General features: G+C 38.9%; 1 protein-coding gene across 4 annotated transcripts in view; it reads left to right on the forward strand.

Moving 5' to 3' along the window:
* Positions 1–22,493, forward strand: part of RABGAP1L (RAB GTPase activating protein 1-like) — a 400,947-nt gene that overhangs the window by 286,368 nt on the left and 92,086 nt on the right. For 3 of the 4 annotated variants that reach the window (XM_014540905.1, XM_005867681.2, XM_005867682.2), the window contains one exon: positions 15,558–15,686. In XM_014540905.1, the coding sequence (XP_014396391.1) occupies positions 15,558–15,686 (129 nt within the window). Of the gene's footprint in view, positions 1–9,222; positions 9,758–15,557; positions 15,687–22,493 lie in introns of those variants that run through there. The other variant, XM_005867683.2, reaches the window with a different exon arrangement.

Raw genomic sequence — 22,493 nt, forward strand, 5'->3', positions numbered from 1 at the left:
AATTGAACCGTGACCTCCTCATTCACAGGTCAACGCTCAACCACTGAGCCACGCTGGTTGGGTGGGCCTTCTGCATTTTTGCATTGCATAAATTCACATTCCTAAGAAAATAATTCTAAATTTTGTCCTAGCTCAAATTCCAATTTTGTATCTTTAGCCACCCTATGGAAAATCCTCAGAGGCCTTTGATATTTCTTTTTTGCTATCATTGTTTTTATGTGGATAAGTCATCTTATGTACAGTACACGTTCAGGGGGTTCCATTTACAAAGACAATGATCTGCATGTCTACATCATGTCCTTGATTATTACACTTTATTTGTCTTTTCATTCTCCTATCAGAATATAGCACTAGCACTGTGTCCCGAAAGCATCTTTATATCACACATCACGTCCTCTTTCTCTGTTTGCACAGAGCCTTCCTAGCCCCTATGTTCTCCTTTCAAGGGTGGTTCTTGACTCTTTCTGCCTGAAACGAGTGCCTGCTGCACACACGCCTTGTACTGGCTGCTTTCTGTCTGGGAATTGTCTTTCAGCCTTTCTAAAAATCTACACGTTTTTTCAAGTCCAGCTTGAAAAACTGTCGAAAATCTGCATGTAACTTTTGACTCCCCCAAAACTTAACTACTAATAGCCTATTGTTGACTGGAAGCCTTACTGATAACATAAACAGTAGATTAACACATATTTTGTATGTTATATGTATTATATACAATATTTTTACAATAAAGTAAGGTAGAGAAAATAAAATGTTATTAAGACAATCATAAGGGCTTGGCCAGTGATTGAGCATCGACCTATGAATCAGGAGGTCACGGTTCGATGCCTGGTCAGGGCACATGCCTGGGTTGCAGGGTCCATCCCCAGTGAGAGCAGTGCAGGAGGCACCCAATAAATTCTCTCTCATCATTGATGTTCCTATCTCTCTCTCCCTCTCCCTTCCTCTCTGAAATCAATAAAAATATTTTTTTAAAAAAGAAAATCATAAGGGAGAGAAAATACATTTACAAATTTATTGAAAAAATCCACATGTAAGTGGACATGTTCAGTTCAAACCCATGTTGTTCGAGGGTCAACTGTATATATAAATGTAAAACAAATGGAAATTGGAACTTAATTCTTTAGTTAATTTGTTTATCTAGCCTGGCTAATCCCATTTCAAACATCTTACCCATTTACTTGTAGTTTTTATCTTCTCTAAATGTAATAGCTTGTAGAGGAGACATACGGAAGTGTCTTCTACTTACCACAGTGATTTCCGTATCATTTTCTTAAGTTTGGCTTTAATCCTATTATAGTAAACTAGAGGCCTGATGCACAAAATTCATGCAAGGGGCTCAGCCCTCGCATCCTCGGCAGCTTGCCTCAGCCCTTGCAGCCCCGGCTTCATCCGGAAGGTTGTCCGGAAGGATGTCCGGTCTAATTAGCACATTACACTTTTATTGTTATAGATTCTGAGCATCTGCCCTCTTGGGCAAATAAACTTGTCAATCAGATGTTTTCTTAAAGCTGTATTTTATGTTAATATTAGTTCAGGTGTATATTGGCATTGTTTAGAAATCTTTGTTTGAGAACTTTAATGATTTGAATTTACAATACTCACTATTTATAGGCACATTACTATTTCCATGAACATGTACTTTGTTTCCATGTAAGATAGGAAATGTTATTTTATTCAGCACCCTCCTCCCCAGTATATTTTTCACATTAAAACTAAAACTAAAACAATAACTTCTGGACTTCTCTTTGTGCAAAGTCCTTGGGTCTGTTCATTGACCTACCACCAGGGAACTAGCCTGCACTCCCCAAGTCAGATATACTTATTTCTGAAGCAACTACCACCTGATAGTGAGCATAGTGCTGAATAACATTGAGTTTCATTTATTTTCTCTTGGCTTTGACACTGTTTTATTATGTGTCAGTATTTTCCCTCTCTTCTTTTAGAAAGCCATAAATGTTGTACTTGCTTTCATTTTGACTTTTTTCTTACTAATTTAGATGGTAAATAAAAGAGAGACACACTTACCATCCCCTAGTTCAGTGGTTCTCAACCTTCCTAATGCGGCGACCCTTTAATACAGTTCCTCATGTTGTGGTGACCCCCAACCATAAAATTATTTTCGTTGCTACTTCATAATTGTAATTTTGCTACTGTTATGAATTGTAAATATCTGATATGCAGGATGTATTTTCATTGTTACAAATTGAACATAATTAAAGCATAGTGATTAATCACAAAAACAATATGTAATTATATATTCAATATGTGTTTTCTGATGGTCTTAGGCGACCCCTGTGAAAGGGTCGTTTGAACTTGTGAGCCAGAGGGTACCTTCAAACAGTTACACAGTCAGGTCTGGTGTGTTTAGGAAGACAGTTTTGGAGATAGAGAGAGAGACTGAAATGTGAAGACTGCTAATGAATATGGAGACTGTTAGGAGAATAGCCCAGAGGAGAAATAATGAAGGCTTCTTTAACCAAGGCTGCAACAACAGGGGTGCAAGGGAGGGGCCACTGAGCAGCATTTCTCAGGTGCCGTCAGGGGGACTTGGGGATAGTTAGATGTACCGGACGATGTGCACTAAGGATTATTGCTACTCTCCACTTTTCTCTTTCTCATCCTCTTAAGCCAGGGTATCCCTAGACAGTCGAGTAGGGCTACCAGATCAGCTTCTGCTTGGGTCAGCTTGGGTCAGCTTAATGTATTGTGGTTTGAAGTCTATTAATAGACTTTCTGAGAACGTAATCAAACCAATCCTATATAATAAAAGCCTAATATGCTAAGTGTCCAGTCAACCAGTCGACTGTTCAACCAATCAAAGTGTAATATGCTAATGATATGCTAAGGGCACTCAACTGCTCGCTATGACATGCACTGACCACCAGAGGGCAGACGCTCTGACTGGTAGGTTAGCTTGCTGCTGGGGTCCAGCTGATCAGGACTGAACGAGATGGGCTAGACACGCCCTGGAGCTCTCCCACGGTCCCTCCCTGGCTGGCCAACTTCCCCCATCTCTCCCCCATCCTGATTGTGCACTGGTGGGGTCCCTTGACCTGGCCTGTGCCCTCTCGCAATCCAGGACCCCCTCGGGGAATGTCAAAGAGCTGGTTTCAGCCTGATCCCACAGAGGGAGTGCTGCTTAACCAGAAGCCAGGCTCATGGCTGGCGAGCGCAGTGGCAGTGGTGGGAGCACTCTCCCACCTCTGTGGCAGCACTAAGGATGTCTGACTTCGAGAGGGCACAGGCCGGGCTGAAGGTCCCCCCCTGAGTACACAAATTTTGTGCACCGGGCCTCTAGTTGATCTTATAACCAAACTTTGTACTTTAAGTCAGCAACTCTGAGAGAACCACTGTGTTCATATATAGGGGTTGTTCATATATAGGGGTGTTCATGTATAGGGGTGTTCATATATAGGGGGTGTTCTGTTTCCTCTATGATGTGACCTTCCCTGACATGATAAGGGATATTATCTCTGGCAGTTTTGTACCAATGAGTTATATAAAGGAGGACATAATAAGCCACAGGTTCTTGGAAAGTTGCACAAAGATAGCAAAGAGCAAAGAGCTGTTTTCTCCTTCATGATGCTTCTCAGGTTCACCATAGCTCTGTTTCCATGGCAACCACATGGTCTAGGCCAGCCGTGGGCAAACTACGGCCCACGGGCCGAATCCGGCCCGTTTGAAATGAAAAAAACTAAAAAAAAAAAAAAGACCGTACCCTTTTATGTAATTGGCAGTTTTGTACCAATGAGTTATATAAAGGAGGACATAATAAGCCACAGGTTCTTGGAAAGTTGCACAAAGATAGCAAAGAGCAAAGAGCTGTTTTCTCCTTCATGATGCTTCTCAGGTTCACCATAGCTCTGTTTCCATGGCAACCACATGGTCTAGGCTCTCGTTTTCTCACATTTGACTTACTGAAGAGTTTTATGACTTGTCTACCTTCAGTCTCTTCCTCTCTTAAACTCCCTGTCCCTCTCCTCTGCTACCAGATTAATCTTTTTAAAGAACTATCTTCATTGTATTTGCCTATCTGGCATTCCATTTTCATCATAATCTGGCCTCAAATGTACCTACTGGGAACATTATTACATACAGTCAATTGTCCCTTAATTGTCCCGATCATGCATCGTGTTTCTCCATAAAGTCTAATACCTTTGAGAGCAGAGGCCCCATCACATGCTAGTGTTGTATTCCACCCAGCAGCAAGCACAACTCTGGGCTTGTGGTGTGTACATAGAGAGGCAAATATTTCCCCTTTTGCTCTTTGTCCCTGGGTTTATTTATTCCTCCATATCCCACTAGGACTGAGGGCTGTTTCTGGTTGTTTTGTGTTAATTTTTTTTTCCTTCCTAAAGTAGTTGATGGTTATATAGCACATATTATCCAAAGCTTGCAGGACATTTTAAAAACCAATATTATCATATCTTTGCTTTTAAATATAGAAGCCTCTCTCTTCTTTAGCAAAAACCACAATGACGCAGCTACTTGCATGTCTAAAATGGGTTCTGCATTTTTTCTGTGGCCAGTCTTTCCAATGGTCATAGATTAATTGTAGCCTTTTAGAAGCATTACATTTGGTATTAGTCACGGCACTACTGCAGGTAACCAGGTAGACCAATTTAGTTGGAGTGTGGTCTGTTTCTTTAATGTGTATAGACATAGGTTCAGAGGGGGAAAAACAACTTGACATTCATGAAGGATATGTTCCAAGGTGCTCTTGAATTTCCTAATTTTTAAGATCACTATGATTTTTAACTCATTTTATTTATAAAATTGAGAGAAAATATCCACTTCGCCATCAGAACATATAACAAAGACAAAGATTACAAGCTAAGCTTACTCACTATCTGCCACATGGAAGTGAGTACTAATTCATTCCTCAGCAAACCCACAAGTTGCTATGTTGTGACCTTGTGGGGTCTCTCTGGGAGAGCTGAAGGAATAAATATTAAATCTTTAAATGTTAAGAGGTTACGTTAGTTGACCTCAGGTTGCTAAAGAAAAGAAATATTAAAAAGGCCCTGTAAAATAATAACATTTTAAATTAAAATTAAATAAATGAGTAGAAGAAGCTGAGACAAGAATCTTATTTTATTTATATTTTCTTTACCAACTTGTTAATAAAGCTCTCTCTCCTCTCCCTGTGAGCCTTGCCCTGATATTTTCTAATTGGAAAGAGATAAATACTCAGGTTTCAAATGGAGTCAGTAGAATTTCAGAAGTAGCAAAAAAGTGAGAGTGCGGGTGATTCTTCCTCTACATTCACTGGTGGGGATCAGCTCCCTCTGCACCTCCCTTATGAGTTCAGCACTTACGTACCTAGGTATTGCCGCGGGCTGTCCTGCAGGCCGACAGGAACACGTGGATACGTGCATACAGTCTTCCCTGCCTGGTGGGCTCCTTTACCTAGCGCATACTCATGTTTTCCAAGCAGGGCTTAACAAAGCAACTTATACATCGCAGATTCTTGCTAAATATTTAAGTGACTAAAAGTATTAATAATAATAGTTATCATTTATTCAGTGTTTATAAGGCCCACGAACTATGTTAAACCCTCATGTGTTCCTTTGGTGTGTCAGACATTACGCCATCCGCTTCCATGCATGATCATATTTCATTATTATTATGTATTATAGTAAAATTATCGCCAAAATAAATGATTTGCTCGTTTTTCAAAACCAGTTTGCACCATCTCTCCACGATCATTGGTTTCTCACTTCCCTCAGCCTTCCAAATTCAATTTATCTACACCTCCTGTAAGCCCTATTTACAAAAGTATCTTGAATTTGCCCTCTTTTTCCATCTTTCCTGTCACCACCTTGGTCTAAGCTACCATCATTTCCTGCTTAGCCTACTGAAATAACGTCCTGAGTGGTCTCCATGCTTACAATCCACATTCCACAGAGGAGCAAATAGTATGGCTCCTACTGAAATAACGTCCTGAGTGGTCTCCATGCTTCTACACTCGCCTTTTTACAATCCACATTCCACAGAGGAGCAAATAGTATGGCTGTACAGTGTCTTACCATCTTTTTTTTTTTTTTTTAAATATATTTTATTGATTTTTTACAGAGAGGAAGGGAGAGAGATAGAGAGTTAGAAACATCGATGAGAGAGAAACATCCATCAGCTGCCTCCTGCACATCCCCTACTGGGGATGTGCCCGCAACCCAGGTACATGCCCCTGACCGGAATCGAACCTGGGACCTTTCAGTCCGCAGGCCGACGCTCTATCCACTGAGCCAAACCGGTTAGTGTCTTACCATCTTTTTAAAAAAATATATTTTTTTTATTGATTTTAGAGAGGAAGAAAGACGGAGAGAGAGATAGAAACATCAATGATGAGAGAGAATCATTGATCAACTGCCTCCTACACGCCCCACACTGGGTATCGAGCCGGCAACCCAGGCATGTGCCCTGACTGGGAATTGAACCCTGACCTCCTGAGTCATACGTTGAGGCTCAGCCATTGAGCCACATGGGCTGGGCAAATGTCTTACCATCTTATTTCAGAACATGGACTTGTCTGTTCACAAAAAGACAGTGTTCCCATCTTGACATATTCATTTTGTGGAAACAAATTCACTCACTAATTCATGGGCTGACCCATATAACTCGACTAGAAATATTATTTTTCACAGAAACAGCTGTTAAACTTCACCTATCATTCCATGTGACTGGGAGATGCCAGAGATAGCACATTTCACAGAGAACTGGAGACGGACCAGAGGAAGAAAGTAGAGGCAATTCACAACTTATCAAGATGAACACAGCACCTCATTATTTTTAACAGCAATGACAATACACACACATAAAAATAAAAAGTAAAATGCTGATTTAGCTTGAGAAGATCAAGGAATAGTTTAGAATCTATCTGTTGTAATTTTAACCTGATCAATGAAAATTAAAGAATAGGCGCTCTAACATTTATACATGCCTTCTGCGTAAGCTTGGAAACAAAGAGGAGCCCTGCGCACACCGCCCAGGGAAAGGGTCGGATGAAGTGGGATAGCATTCCATTGTGCAGCCTGCACCTCAGACATGGCTTGGAGAAGCTGCTCTTCTGTAGACAGTTGGCTGAGCTGCCAAGGATGTGGCCTCTGTGGCCGTTTGATTGAAGAAGAGGTGCTTCTCAGTTAAGCACTGAGAAGGCACCTGTGCTCCGTTACACAGTGTGTGTTTAGCAGTGACTGTCCTCCAGGCAGGCTTTTGGGAGCCCCCTCCCTACTCAAATCTATGAACCTTCGACTCTTTCTTACCAGATGGCAGGCACAGGCTCCAGACCAATCCCATGCGGAGTGAAGTGATGGAGCACAGTCTTCCTAATAAGATAGTTTTTTAAAAAATGGCTCCATTCATTGAAATATAGCAGGTTACAGTGCAGGGTTCCTCTCTGTGTAGCTGGGCTCTGGGATCTTGGCTGCCTGGCTCTGCCTCAGACAAGTTTTATGATCATGAGCACTTCACTTTCTGCCGTCTCAGTCCTTTCTTTCATTAGTAGGATAAACATGTTTTCTAGGGTCTAACAACGTCACATTACTTAGGATTCTGCTATCATGGCTATGTATATAATATTCTCATATGCTTTTGATCATTTTACACTAAAATCTTCACTTTGTATGGTTTTTAAAGAAATTGTTTTGGGAAGAAATAAAGGCTTGACCGCCACATATAGATATCTTATTTAAAATATTTTGTTAATTAATATTTTAAATGTTTAATGAAACAAACCTTTGTTTTTCTGAGGTTTTAGAAAAGGAAACCAAACAATATTCTGTTAAGGAAGGCAATATTTTCCTTTAACCCAATTCCATAATTAATCTACTTTTCTAACCAAGATTACAGAGATATGCTGATAAATATGTTTCTGTTTTGCTACCTGAAGAGATCTAGAACTCGTATTTGTTAGAGTAGGAAGTAAGGCTCAGGAGGAAGTTGCTCTGCTCTCAGCCCTGCCACTCACTTTGTGCCATGCACAGCTCCGCTGACACCAGCTACAGAACTGCTGCCCCAGCGTTCTGAATCCATATTGGTTTGTTGTTGGGCTGAAGTTAAGAAACTGTCCCTAAAGGTGATCCTTTTTGCCTTCATCTGGCTACAACTGATTATTTATAGTAAGTAAATTAATATAACACTTTAATTCTGAGATTGTAAACTTTTTAAACTAGGAGCAGTTCCCAGTTATATTATGTCTAGGGAAAGATTAATTTGACCAGAGTCTATCAAAACAGTGTTTTGGACTATTAACTGAGTGTCAAGGTCTATGGCTTAAGAAAGTTATTTTTGCTTTGAGAATCTCAACATCAGTAGTTCTTTAAATGTATACTCTTATTATTATATTGTAGGTTTTTATGTTTTATCATATTGTGTATTTGTAAAAAAATTCCTTCTAATGTGGCTAACCTTCCCATAATGCTGAAATACTGCTGCACATCCTAGCATTGCAGAGTCATTATTATTGCACAAACACGTCAAGTGGAGGGTGTGTCATTTCTTGGATGCTAGATCCTTGCTCTTCTGTCCACACTCTATCATTTTGCTCTAAACCTATTTTCAGTGGAGATTTCAGTAATCTAGCAAGGATTGGAGCTTCCCACTTTGAACACACAGTATAAAATCAGACTTTTACCTGTTTTTGTCATTAGAAAGCAAGAGTAAATAAAGGTCAGCATCTTAGCTGGCAGGCTCTCTGATTTTTCTGTGACCATCACGTTAGGAGAAGCTAGTTCATCTGTCTGTGGGTTTAGGATTCAGCAGCATAAGCTGTCAGACGAACACTGATTGAAGGTGGACAGGGAGGGGAAGCGCATCTGTCCAACGATCGCCATTGGCTTCTTATTACAGCATTCTCCCCCGAGACGCGCTCTGCATGCTCATTCACCTACCTCCTCTTCCCTCCCTGCCTGCCTACCCCTTCATTACTGATTCACAGCGAGAGGCGGCAGCAGCAGCAGCAGCAGCAGCAGCGCTGCTTGTCACGAATCAAGGATTGCAATGAGCTCATCCTTTTTCTCCTTGCAGCTTCACAACTGCTCTGGCTTCCTGGCTCCTGCTGCTGCTGTCTGCTCACACACGGACACACACAGACACAGACACACACACACACACAACACACAGGCACAGTCTCTCTCTCTCTCTCTCTCTCTCTCTCTCTCTCTCTCTCTCTCTCTCTCTCTCTCTCTCTCTCTCTCTCTCTCTCTCTCTCTCTCTCTCTCTCTCTCTCTCTCTCTCACACACACACACACACACACACACACTAGACCCTTCTAAGCAGCTTGTACATTTTGACACATGTATCTGAACTCTCCTACATCGTTCTTGGCCATTTTCTTGCATACCATTGCTTTTGCTGTTTTTCATTGACATCAGTAGTTGATTTCATTTTCTGATCTTCTTCGGGGCTCTTGCACCGTGGCTAATTTAGCCAAAATGTTTTTCTTGTGGAGACATTAGCTGACAATTCCCAGAACGGACTGGATTGTGCTTGCTGTTGGGGAGACCAAAGCCAGGCTCCCCTCCCACTACACCTCCTAAAATTGTGGATGAGAGCTCCAGCTTGCTCATTCTGGATACCTACTTACTGCTCATGGAACAAGGGGTGCCCTGCCCAGCCCCAGCTGCTAAGCTCACACCTCCTGTCAAAAAGTCCCAGGACATGCACGACGAGAGGACCAAGCTGGTGAATGAGTATGCGTGTCGCGTGCTGGAACTTCTGGGGATGGGGCATCGCCTATTTGTGCCTCGGCTCCTGGCGGTGAGACTGTTTTTCATTGAACTTCATTTGGGGGGAATCTGCCACCCTCCGTGAGGATTCCTTGTGTCCTGGAGGAGCTTGCAGTCTTTTTTCCTCCTCCTTTCTCACTCAACCGAGAAGGAAGTGCCCAGTGGCTGTGGCCAGGGGCTCTACCCAGCCTGGTCCACTCCTTAATTGGCTAGAGGAGACAGTTCTTTTCCAGAGCCCAGGGCACAGTAGTGGCATTATCTCTGTGGCAGCCAAAATAATGGTTTTCTGGCTGGCTCGGCTCAGCAGTAAAGCAGAATACTCAAGAGCTTGGTGTAGGCATCCTCTGCCTATGTCTCCAAAGGGTTAAATTGTAGAACAGACGTTATTGCTACTTATCTAGACTGTGTGTGGTTTGCTTTCTAACCTCCCCATCTGATTGCCAATTTGATTTTTTTGAGGGTGTGTGTGTGGGGGGGGATTAGGGAATTTTACCCCATAAAAATCTTTGAGTGGGAAATTGTACATTTCTCTCCCGGAATGTTCAAACTGTGTATCTATGAAAGAGCTTAAAACTGTTGAGTCTGTGAGTGGATCGGGGAAGTCTGGCTTGCTTGTTTTTTTATTTCCTGAACAAGAGAAAAATCACCTATCCTCACTTCCTACCAAGGGTTAAAATTAATACCCACAATCACTGGCGCAAGGTTTCTTTTTAGTGGCTTGAGAACTACACCTAGCAACTGTTCTATAATGTAATTGGGCTGCAGTAGTCCTAAACTATTATTTGGTATTTGAACAAGACTAATTTAGCTTTGTCTGTTTTATATAATGGAGTTTAATACCATTCTGCTTGTTCCTCATTATGGTTCTCTCACATTTGAGTCTTTTAAGAAGTACAATATTGACTCGCCTGAATTTAACTCTTTTCTCTCACATATTTCCCTCTAGTATAGCTCATCTTTGTTTATACTTACCTTTACCATTATTAATTCAGTCTTCACATGTTTATTTGCATACAAATATAATCTCCTGCATAATCATAACAGACATGTTAAGCAACCACGTCTATAAGGGATTTCTCATCCTGAAGAGAGTCTGTTTGTTATTCCAAGATGAAGATAGATGCAATGACTAGCACACAATTATAGGGAGGAGGGCTGTATTTTTGAGAAATATCATTCCTTTGACATTTAAAAATGAAAGAAAAAAGAACTCAATATGTGTTTTAATGCCCAGGTGAGGTCATCAGTGCTCATTTGGGTTTTGTTTTCCTGAATCACATTTTTTCTTAACACAGGAGAAAACTGAAGGTTCATGATTCTATTAGAAAGGTGTTTCTTCTTTTTAAGGGAAATAAAAATTTTAAGTGAAATAAAAAGTGTGGTATTTCAGGGGCTTTGACACTAAGAAGTACTAAAATATATATTCTACAAATTCTCTGCATCTCTGAGGAATCCGTTTTGGCTGAATACAGTTCCATATTCTTAAAGACCACGCAACTTTGTGTCACCAGGGCTTGAACTGGTAACTCTCTGTAATCTGGGGCTGCCTCTTTTTGGCATTTACATTTTCAGTGTTTTAAAGGAAAACATAAACTGATAACTAAGAATGTCCCTCATACTCAAATCTTCATTAGAGATTAATTTAAACGGCCTCTAGTTTAAAACACACTATTAATGATAAAATCCACAGGGAGTTAGGTTCCCAGCTCCAGGTCTTAGGGAGGTCACACATATCTGTATGTTGCAACTGTGCAGTGAGCCTGGTTGCCTGTCTGAGGAAGTACATCCCTTGGGTTGTTTTAGGCTCTAAAATTCAGAGTCTAGGTCGTAGTGTCACATACATTACATGTGAGAAGTATATGCCGAGTTGTCCAGGGGCCATTTGGAAATCTCTGATGTTATGCAGTGTTGCACTTATAAGATTATTCATAGAATGGGATACTCTACATATTGGGAAATCACATGCCCGTTCATTAGCAATATGGCTGTGAATTGGGATCAGCTAGCCAATGAGTTACTGCTCAAATTTTAGCACGTGTACTGGGGGAAGTACAGTTGTTCAGACCTCTGATTGGACTGGCTAATGATATGGGATCGATGGCTGATCTGCCCAGGATGGGCTTATGAGGAATCCTGCCACACGCAATATTGTCATCTTTCTAGTACCAGTCAAGAGGGCCAGCACTGGAGTTTAGGTCTTTAGTCATGTTTTAAACATGAATGTGTGTGAGTTAAATATATACAAATACCTAATTTTGCTTTACAGATCCCAATAGTTTTTTGTGTGTAAGACAACTTAACTTCTTAATGAAGTTGTTCAAATAAAAGGAGATTAACCTAGACAGTGTTGTAGATTTGGACTTTGAGCCTTAGTTATTGCTCCCTGGTTCACAGAGGGACCTCAACCTGCTGGGACACCAAGCACATCATTGTTCGTCAAAGGTAATTCTAGTCAAGAACAACCCCCTTAACAAATCAGGCGCATGGACTTTATTGTAGACTAGAGACCCGATGCATGAAATTCGTGCAAGAATAGGCCTTCCTTTCCCCGCTGCAGGCACTGGCTTCCCTCCAGCTGCCGGCAGGCACCGTGGACCCAGGCTTCCCTCTGGCCGCAAGCAGGCACCTGGGACCCAGGCTTCCCTGCAGCCCCAGCTTTGTCCAGAAGGTCGTCTTAAAGGTCTCCCAAAGGACATCTGGTCTAATTAGCATATTATGCTTTTATTATTATAGATATTACCAAAAGGCGTATATTCTGTAGGTAGACTCACCAAATAAATGTTTCTTTGTTGAAATTAAAACACCAAAACAAGAGACATAGGTGTCTTTGATGCCAGCTAAGTAATGGTTCCTTCTTCTAAAGCATGTGCTTCCAAATGTCTCAGACCTCCAAAAATATTGCTCAACCGAATAGAAATCTTGTTAGACACTCTATATAACTAAAGGAAGAAAAAGCCAATTTGTGGTGAAAACAGCAAAGGTGAGAGAGAGAATCATGCCTAGATGTTTTTTTTCAAATAATTCCCTAAGATAATCTAACCTAGAATTTGATGCTTATCAGAGGCCCTTAAAGAAAGATTTGCCATCCAGGAACAGTTAGGGGTTTGGGATAGAAGCACTGAGAGCTGACACTGAAACGTCAGAATTCTTCCTTTCCACTCACCCTGCCTCCTTTAAAAAATCACTTTAAAATGAGAAGCTCTTGCATTGAATTTTTCAGTGGGAAGAACACACTCAAAATGGTATCAGCAGAGGCACATAGCCAGAGCCACACTCCTGTAAGTGTGTGAAATTTGGAGAAAGAGGAAAAACTTTTACTCTACTTATGTTCAATATCTTTCCCCTCTAGATGTTTCCACCTTTGGCTGTTATATGACATGCGAAGTCATTGTCAGATCGTGACATATTAATATCAGTGTTGGCTGTACTTTCCATATGATACTCCAGGCACTGTGCACAGTGAATCCAAATGACTCTCAGGCCAAGGAGGGTGGATGAATATAGGCAAATGCTTAGCAGTCTCTTCAGTAGCCATGTCAAGGTCTAATTTTGATCAAATTTCTTATGCAGTCTAATTACATGCTAGTTGGTATTTTTTAAATTTGTGGACTTTTTAAAAAACATTACTTCTAAGCAGGGAATTAAAGAGCAGGGGATAAAGGATGGCTCATTGGAAAGAGATTATAACTCTTAAAAGAAGTTAGAGTCCCAGATAGAGCAATTGCTGTGTAGACTTCTGATGCTGCCCAAATATAAAAATCAATTTTATATCAAAATAAGTCCTAAATCCACTTTCTAATCTGAATTTTATAAATTTTGATTAAAAAATACTGGGTTGGCTTAAAGTGGAGCCTTTATGAATCCATGGAATACATGAATGTGGTGTCTACCATGTGCCTAGCAATTTGCTTAATTCATTTTACTAGGAGAGTGGGAAGGATGATATATTAACATCCCACTTACCTATGAGCTCTGGCTGTTTCTTTCTACCTACTTGGAAGAAAATAGAAGTTGGAATTGTTTAAGTGTTTTTAACTGTCCAGGTAATCTTTTTATATAATCTATTCAAATGAAAGAAGTAGTGTTACCTTGGAAGATATAGTTAGTAAACACATTTCCTATCATCATTTTATGACAGAAAATTTGGAAAACAAAAGGTGAGTGTTATGAAGAGCTGGGAGAAGAATGTTCTGGGCAGAGAGGACAGCTAGGGCAGTAGCCTTCAGTTATGGATGAACCTGGTGTGTATAGAAACCAGAAAGAAAGCCAGTGTGCCTGAGAGGGATGTGGTTCAAGATGAGGATGGAGGGGAATGGGGGCGGATTATGAAGGGTTCTGTGGGAAATGCTAAAAATTTGGGTTTTTATTCTGAGCACACTAGGAACCCTTGGAGGGCTTTAAATGGAAGAGTGACATGACTGGAAGGGGTATCATGGGGCTGCTATAAGGAGAGTAGGTTGTCGGGAGCAAGAGTAGAAACAGGGAGGCCAGTTAGGAAGTTACTGTGGTGGCTCATCTGAGAAATAACAATGGCCTGGACCACAGAGGTGAGGAGAGCAACTCAGACCCTATTACGAGCAGGAATTTCTCTGACTTCCTTATACTCTTTCAGTGCAGTCTTAATAGTTAATTTATTGTACTTATGAATTTAAATAAAGTAATATTTTGAACTAGTGCTTAGTTCTATGATTTCTAGCCTCCGTGTTTTTGTTTTTTTTTTCTTTCTCATTTTATTACTGAAGTCTTGCATAATTAAGTACTGACTCTTAAAACATCTAATTTCTTTTTGGCTTACTTCTATGTTACTGAGTCTGCCTGAATCTATAATTTGTATCAGGTGTTTTCCATAAATCACTTGTAATTGTTTATTAAAATACTTAGTGTCTTTCTTATTACAAAATTTTTCCTGCAGAAAATACAACAAAATATATTTTTAAAAAATACCCAAGCATGATGCTATCCAGAGAAAAATTTTATTTCATTTTCTTTTAGTCTTTTTTCTATGCATACATGTACTTATTTCTAAGTGGTTGTTATTTTTTAAGGAAGTAAATTTTGCAAACAGTAGTTTTCATAAGAAGTTCAGTAGTTAAGTGGCTTACTTCATTTACTTTTCATAGCATTCTTTTTTTTTAATTTTATTTTTTAAGTTAAATGTATTGGGATGACATTGGTTAATGAGATTATTATTGTTTTCAAATGTACATTTCTATGACACATGATCTGTTGAATTGTGTGCCCACTACCCAAAGTCAAATAGTCTTTCACCACCATATATTTGGTCCCCTTTACACTTTAGTACCCTCCTACCCCCCTTCCCTCTGGTAACCATAGCATTCTTTAAGGTATTCGATCAATTTCTTATTTCCATCATGAGCTGCTGAAAAGCCATCCTCCAATTAGGTGTTTATTATATAACTCGGATGGGCTCTGATTGCATTGTCTGTGTCTTCAGCAAGCTTTGTAGTAATATCTGTAAAATGCCTGTAAAGTCACAGATTAGTCCCAGGTTTCAATTTTTTTTTCCTGGCATTTATTTTTCTCTCACAGCTGTAACTTGGTTAGCATTGCCACATCCACCATTGAAATCTTCAGGCAATATAAATTAAATATGTTAGCCTGTTAATTAATTCTTATATTGCTTCTAGGATTTATGGTGACTTAGTTCAACTTTGAATCAAGAGGTTAGAAATCTCTTTCTAAAATGTTTTAGAACTAACCTAGATATTAGCTATAAAAAGTGCATTCCAGAAAATAGAAATTCTTTTTTCAACATGTGTGTCGTGAATGCAGGCTAAAATGTCATGATGATCTGGGTGATTATTTTGCAGACCTCAAAGGAAGATCTTCTGCAGGCTGATTTTGAAGGGGCTTTAAAGTTCTTCAGAGTTCAGCTTCCAAAGAGATACAGGGCAGAGGAAAATGCAAGAAGATTGATGGAGCAGGCTTGTAATATCAAGGTAAGATACACAAATTTACATGTCATAAAGGTGGAACTTGAATGCATAATAGCATGGAAAATTATGTAAACCCAGTCCTGGTATATGTTGCTGGATTTTGACTATGTTTAAGGTGATGTGTGTGTCAACTAGTCTCTCCCAGACTTTTTTGTCAGGCTGATAAGTATATAGTAGCCATACCTTCTAGTAGGATTTAGAGTGAAAATTGGCAGGTTCAGATGGTAACAACAGGGAGACAAACATTTATTTTATAGGTAAGACTCTAGAATGGGCTGCTGTGATAGTGGTTTCCATGGCAGAAGACCTACTATTTAGCTTTTACCATCTGTTTTAAGATTATTTAGGACAAAGCAAGAAAAGCCTGCTTAGGCAGTGCTTTCCTTTCTCTAAGGGACTTGGAAAGCTTCGAGTCTTCATCTGTCCATTCGCATCCCACACTTGCCAAATACTGTGGATAGATTGCTCCTTATCATATGTCTGACAAAACGAAACACATTATATAAAATAATTTGAAATAGAAATCTATCTAGAAAGTTTTAGTATCGAGGTAAGAGATTACTTTGTTTTTTAATTTGGCACCAATTTACTGATGTTAATTCTTGTACCTTGGGACTATACTAGGGAATTTTCTTACGTAACCATGATATTAATATACATTTCTTTTCTGAACAAACAGGCAAAGATCCCAGGTCTTATGGACCTAAAATTCTTGCATAAGGAAATAGAGAGTGAACAACATAATAAATAAAGAATATATTTAATATGTTAGAAACTGCTAAATAGCTATGAAGAAATAAAAAGTAGGGGGAAATAAACAAGGTGGAATCAGGGAAGAAGGAGAAAATTACTGTTGTTTTAGTTAGAGTAGACCTCACTGAGAAGGTGAAGGAGGGGGGTTAGTCATGGAGATGTCTAGGAAAAGACCATTCCAGCAGTTAGTTCAAAGGCCCTGAGGTTAGCTCATGCCTGGTGGGTGTGAGGAACAGCAAAAAGGCCAGTGTAGCTGGAGTGAAGTGAATGAAAATGAGAGTGGTAGGAGAGGAAGTTAGAGAGCTCCAAGGGAGCCAGGAAATGTCGACCATTGTGAGGACGTAGGCTTTACTTTGAGTGAAGTGGGAAGCTCTGGCAGAGGTTTGAGTGGCAGAGTGATATGCTTTGTCTGAGGTTTTAGAGGATCACGATGTCCACTGTGTTGAGAACAGACTATAGGAAGGTAGGAATAGAAATAGGAAGCTCAGACCGAGTTTTGCCGTGATACTGCTGAGAAATTATGGTAGCTTGAACAAGGGTGATTACAGTGGGGATGGAGATAGGGTAGAGATGGAGGTGGTTAGAACCTGGGTATATTTTTAAAGAGAACCAATTATTCATGATATATTAAACATGGGTGTCAGAGGAGGAGAAGAGTCAAGAGGATTCCACTGATTTTGGACTGAGCAATTAGAAGATAGAGTTGCCATCGACTTGGTAAACTCATTACTTAAAATGTAGTTTGACATGGATTGCACTTGAGCACCAAACCCACTATAACACTTTTTTACTGAATTTTAACTTAAAGTAAATTCTAAATGTTAAAATGTACAAATCAATACTTAAAGTAAATGATTATATATATATATAATAATTGCATTCCAGTGGGCATAGTGGCTTTGATTGATTTTTGTGGGTGGTAAGTTTGATGTGTATTCTTCAGCCAGCTGATTATTCCAGAGCTGTCAGAGAAAAGTATTAGAAACTGGGGCAATGCTGTAGGAATCTATTAAAATAAAACATCCATTTCTAAGAATAAAAGAGTAGAGAGTTAAGAGGTACAAGTAAGGTGGAAAGTTAAATGTTTTCAAGGGAAATCTCATAGCATTGGAAAATCATTGGGAGTGAAAATCCATCCAAAAATATGAAACTCACAGGAAAAGACTTTCCCACTGTATTGTATGAAGTTCCTCAGAGGATGGAGGTAACTAGCAATTGTCAAGCCAGAAACATGAGATCTGAGAGACGCAGAAACACAGAGTGTTAGAAAACAAGTCCAAAATGTTATCTGAATGGACCATTCTTGGAATGAAAGGGTTAGGTACAACCAGAGTGGTTTATTTGCCCATGAATGGATAGATATAAAGTATCTATTTTTAAAGTAATAATATTATTTTGTTTTGTTTTGTTTTGCATTATCTAAGGAGAGTGATTTTCTTTGACACCATTTAAAAAAATTAAGGTATAATTGACAAAACATTAGTTTCATGTGTACAACATAATGATTCAATATTTTTATATATTGTAGAATGATGATCACAATAAGTCCAGTTAAAATCTGTCACCATACATAAGTACCATTTTTTTCTTGTGGTAAAATCTTTCAAGATCCACTATCCTAGCTACTTTCAAATATGCGATACAATATTATTAACTCTGATCACCATGACTTATCCATTACATACATATATACACACACATATACCTGAAGAGAGGCTTACCTTTACAATACATGATGTACTCCGATGTTTTCTCTTTCACTGTGTTGTATTCTATTTCATTTTAAACTTCTCCCCTCTCCCCAAGAAAAATTCCCAAAACAAAAAGCTAGTCACAACCTACTAAGTCAGTTTCACAATGACTTGCAGTTGTGGAAAAAAATCTAAGGCCTATCCCACTGTTTGCACCTCTTCCCACTGCCCCATTCCGATCCCATGCAGCCTGTGAGAGTGTGTGGAGGATGAGGAGTGTCCACACTGAATAATGGAAATGGGAGTGTGCTAAGGACGTGGGTCACCAGGCCCTCATTGCAGCAGTGCATGCTGGCTACTGGAAATTTTAGGAAACGTGTTAGACAAAGCGTTCACAAACACAGGTGACGGCAGGCATGGGACAGGCAAAAATGTTGAACACACAATTTCTTATCTACAGCCTGTTTAAGATTAAAGATAACATCTTGTCAAAGTAATACAAATTCTTTTCTGTATTCTAATTCTTTTCAAAGTTAGTATTTGTATACAGTTGTATTTTCTTAGTGTTCTCATTAAATTTCCCAACAAAATTAATCACTTCCTCTAACTTTAAGGATCTAGGTGATCAGTGATTTCAGTGAATGGACTAGTTTTAAAATATATGTAACAGTTGCAGATAAAAATTAACTAATTAGTTCTGTATGTGGCTTATTTCTGACTGTACCAACAGGATGTATTATTGAACCAGGGTGGATTAGATAAATATCAGGAATATCTTTTGGTGTTTATTTTTCTAATTTAACTAACATGATTTCAAATTATTCTATCTCCCTCAGCTCCTATGGTTTCAGCTAGGCTAAAATCAGAAATATGTTGACCCATCAGCCTTTTTGAAAAAGTCATTTGGTTACTTAATACTTAATATATGAATATCCTGCCCTTTACCAGGGAGTCAGCTTTTGTTTAATATCATTATTCAATTATTACCCTATAGTTAAAAACTCTGGCCCTAGCCGGTTTGGCTCAGTGGATAGAACATTGGCTTCAGACCAAAGGGTCCCAGGTTCGATTCCAGTCAAGGGCACGTACCTTGGTTGCCGGCTCCTCTCCAGCCCGGGCCCTGGCTGGGGTGTATGCAGAAGGCAACCAATTGATACATTTCTCTCACATTGATGTTTCTGTCTTTTCCTCTCATCCACTCTCTCTAAAAAAGATCAATGGAAAAATGTCCTCGGGTGAGGATTAACAACAACAACAACAAAATATCCAAAAAATTTGTAAAAGAAACCCAACAGAAGGTTTGCAAAACAAAGTTAAAAAAATTATCCAGAACATAGAACAAAAAGACATAAAATATGAGAGAAAAGAGACAAGTTCAATAAAGGAGGTTGGACAACTTCCTAATAGGAGGAAGCACAAAAAACAAACAAACTTTTGCAGTTGCTTAGCTTCTTAAACTTGGATCTTGGCTTCATGAACTCTGTATCAGTAGAAATTTGTATTTCTTTATATAAGCATATGAACATTTTTTCCTCTGGCAAGACAATATATAGCTTTCTTTGGATTCTTAAAGGGAACTTAGTGACTAAAAAAAAATCAGCCTCTATTGTGGGACAAACTGAAATTTGTTAATAAGCAAATTATATTTCTATAGAGCATAAGAGTCCATAAATGGGATACCTATATATATATATTCAAGTACATATACACATAATCTTTATAATTACTTTTTTTTTTAACAAAACTTTTACTTTATTTATTTATTTTTAAAATCCTCACCGGAAGATATTTTTCCATTGATTTTTATTTTTTTAATTTCTTTATTGATCTTTATAATTATTCTTGATCTGATTGCTTTTTTCTATATATTTTATTCAATATTATTTATTTTATATTAGGTTGAGTTGATTAAATTATTCTTGTTGGTAAAAAACCATCAGGTATTAGACATTGTATATAATTTAATTCAATATTTTATGCCTTCTTATGGTTCAAGTAAGTGCTATGTACGTAAATGATGAAATATTAAAAATTTGAATCTTTTAATTATAATGGAATTCATTTAGCTGGCATTATTCTGATAAAAGTAAAAAGTGGAATTAGAAGAATAAAACATCTGCATACACCTTAGGTCTATGGACATGTAAGACTGGGAAGCAAATCTTTATTAAGTTGTTTTTTATTTAGAATAATTTTGCAAATGCCATGTTTATGATGGGCTTCTTTAGTAGCAAGATTCATCATGTCACTCAAAATATTCTGTTGGTAGGTCTTTATAAAAGAATATCTAAAAATATAAATCAGCCTATTTTGTTTGTGTTTTATTAATAAAATAGCTTGAGTAAAATCAAAACTATAAAATCTGACATTAAACTAAAACACAGGAATTAGGAAAGAAAGGTAATTTATTGAGTGCCTGTTGTGTGCAAGGGGACTTCTCAGAGGAAGTAAGAGTTAAGGTGAAACCTCAAGGATTGGCAGGACTTATGTTGTGTGTAGAGGCAAGGGGTAGGATATTCCCTGCAAAGAATATGCAGAGGCCCAGAGGTAAGAACAGATGGAGCGGTCCAAGATCTAAGCTAGAGGTTATGACTGGAGAATAGGGAATGAGGGGAGTAAATAGAAGACTAGAGAAGTAAGCAGCAACCAGACAGTTGGGCAGAGCCAGGTAGGCCATGGTAAGCAATTTGGATTTTATCCTAGGGGCAGTGGGAAGCCTTGAGAGGTTTTAAGTAGGAGACAGAAGTAATCAGATTTTTGTTTGAGTAAGGACATTCTGGCTGCTTTGTGGAGAATGGATTGAAAGTGATAAGATTCTTTATTGGTGACAGATCAATTCAGGGACAATTACAGTAATCCAGGTGAAAAATGACCAGAGCATTTGTTATGGGCTGGAGAAATGTAGGCAGATTCCAGAGATATTCCACGGAGAGAATCAACAGACATTGATGACATTCAGGATTCTTAGTCAACTTGGTATAGTAATCACACCGCAAAAGGGAATAAACAAAGGAGAACAAATTACAAGGATGAAAGATAATAAGTTGTGTTAGACTTGTTAAGTTTGTGGTGTCTATCCACAAATTCATATCCAAGTGCTTAGAAATATCATGTAGGCAGGTGGATATTGAAGTGAGATCTGAGCTAAAAGTAGACATTTATATGTCATCAGTATTGAAACCATGGATGAATTCTCATAGAGGAACCCAGAGAAGGGCTGGGGGTAGGTGCATTAACACATAAAAGACGAGCTGAGGAGTAGAAGCCAGTAAGAGTGAGAAGGCAGGAAGAAACCCAGAAGAGTATGAACTGTGAACACTAAGGGGAATTGTATCTGCTTTCACTTAGGAAGATATTGAAAAGTGCTTAGAGGTCATATAAGGTACCGAGGAGTGGAAAGTGGTCCTTGTGCAATAGTTAATGATAAAGATGTCCTTAATGGCCTTATTGAGAACGGTTTCAGTGGATGATGAATTATAAAAGCCAGTGATTCAAGGACTATGTGGAGGGTGAGTAAATGGAAAAAGGAGAATGAAACAACTCTTCTAAGAAGATTCTTATGGGGAGAACATGGGGGATGGTAGAGACAGCCAGCAAAATAGAGTACAAGAGGCAAGATAAGTAGACATGAGCTTGAGATGGATTTTTGGAGGATAAGAAGGATGAGTCTTTAAAAGTTAAAAAAAAGCTCAATGAATCAATTTCTTCATTGAGCACTTAATATATGCCAGGCAATGTGCTAAACCCAGGGAATACAAGATTGAACAAAAGCAGATATGCTCTCTGAACTCATGGAGTTTATACTGTTGTGCAGAAAATGACAATTAGATAATCACCTTAATAAATGTACAATTACAAAGTGAGATAAATGCTCAAAAGAGATATAAGAATACATGAGAGCAAAGAGCAAAGGGACCTGTCTTTGACTCAGTGACTTAGGGAACACTTTCCTAAACTGAAATTACAAAGCATTCCCGACGGAAGGAACAGTATATGTAAACCCTGTGAGGTGAGAGGGCAGGAGGGATGTTTAAGAAACTAGGAGTAGGCCAATGTGACCTTCGCTTAGAGAATGATGAGGGCTGATATCTAAGGACCAGAGCACTCCATCTTCAAATAGGAAGGAAAGGCCCATAGAAAGAGAAAAGTTGAAGATTCAATTAAGAAAGTGGAAGATAACAGAGACAGGCTTCTGAGGAGGTACAGGATTAGACTCAAAAGAATGGGCCTTTCTTCCATTATAGCAGGAGGGACTGAGCAAGGAATAGATGGGGATAAAGGGAATGTGCAGTTTGGTAAAGACAAAGTTGAAAATATTCCATTTGAAGGTTTCTGTTAGTTCAACTACGCAGATTCTAGAATGAAA

The sequence above is a fragment of the Myotis brandtii genome, unplaced genomic scaffold (genome assembly GCF_000412655.1).
Source record: "Myotis brandtii unplaced genomic scaffold, ASM41265v1 scaffold250, whole genome shotgun sequence".
Classification (NCBI taxonomy): domain Eukaryota; kingdom Metazoa; phylum Chordata; class Mammalia; order Chiroptera; family Vespertilionidae; genus Myotis; species Myotis brandtii.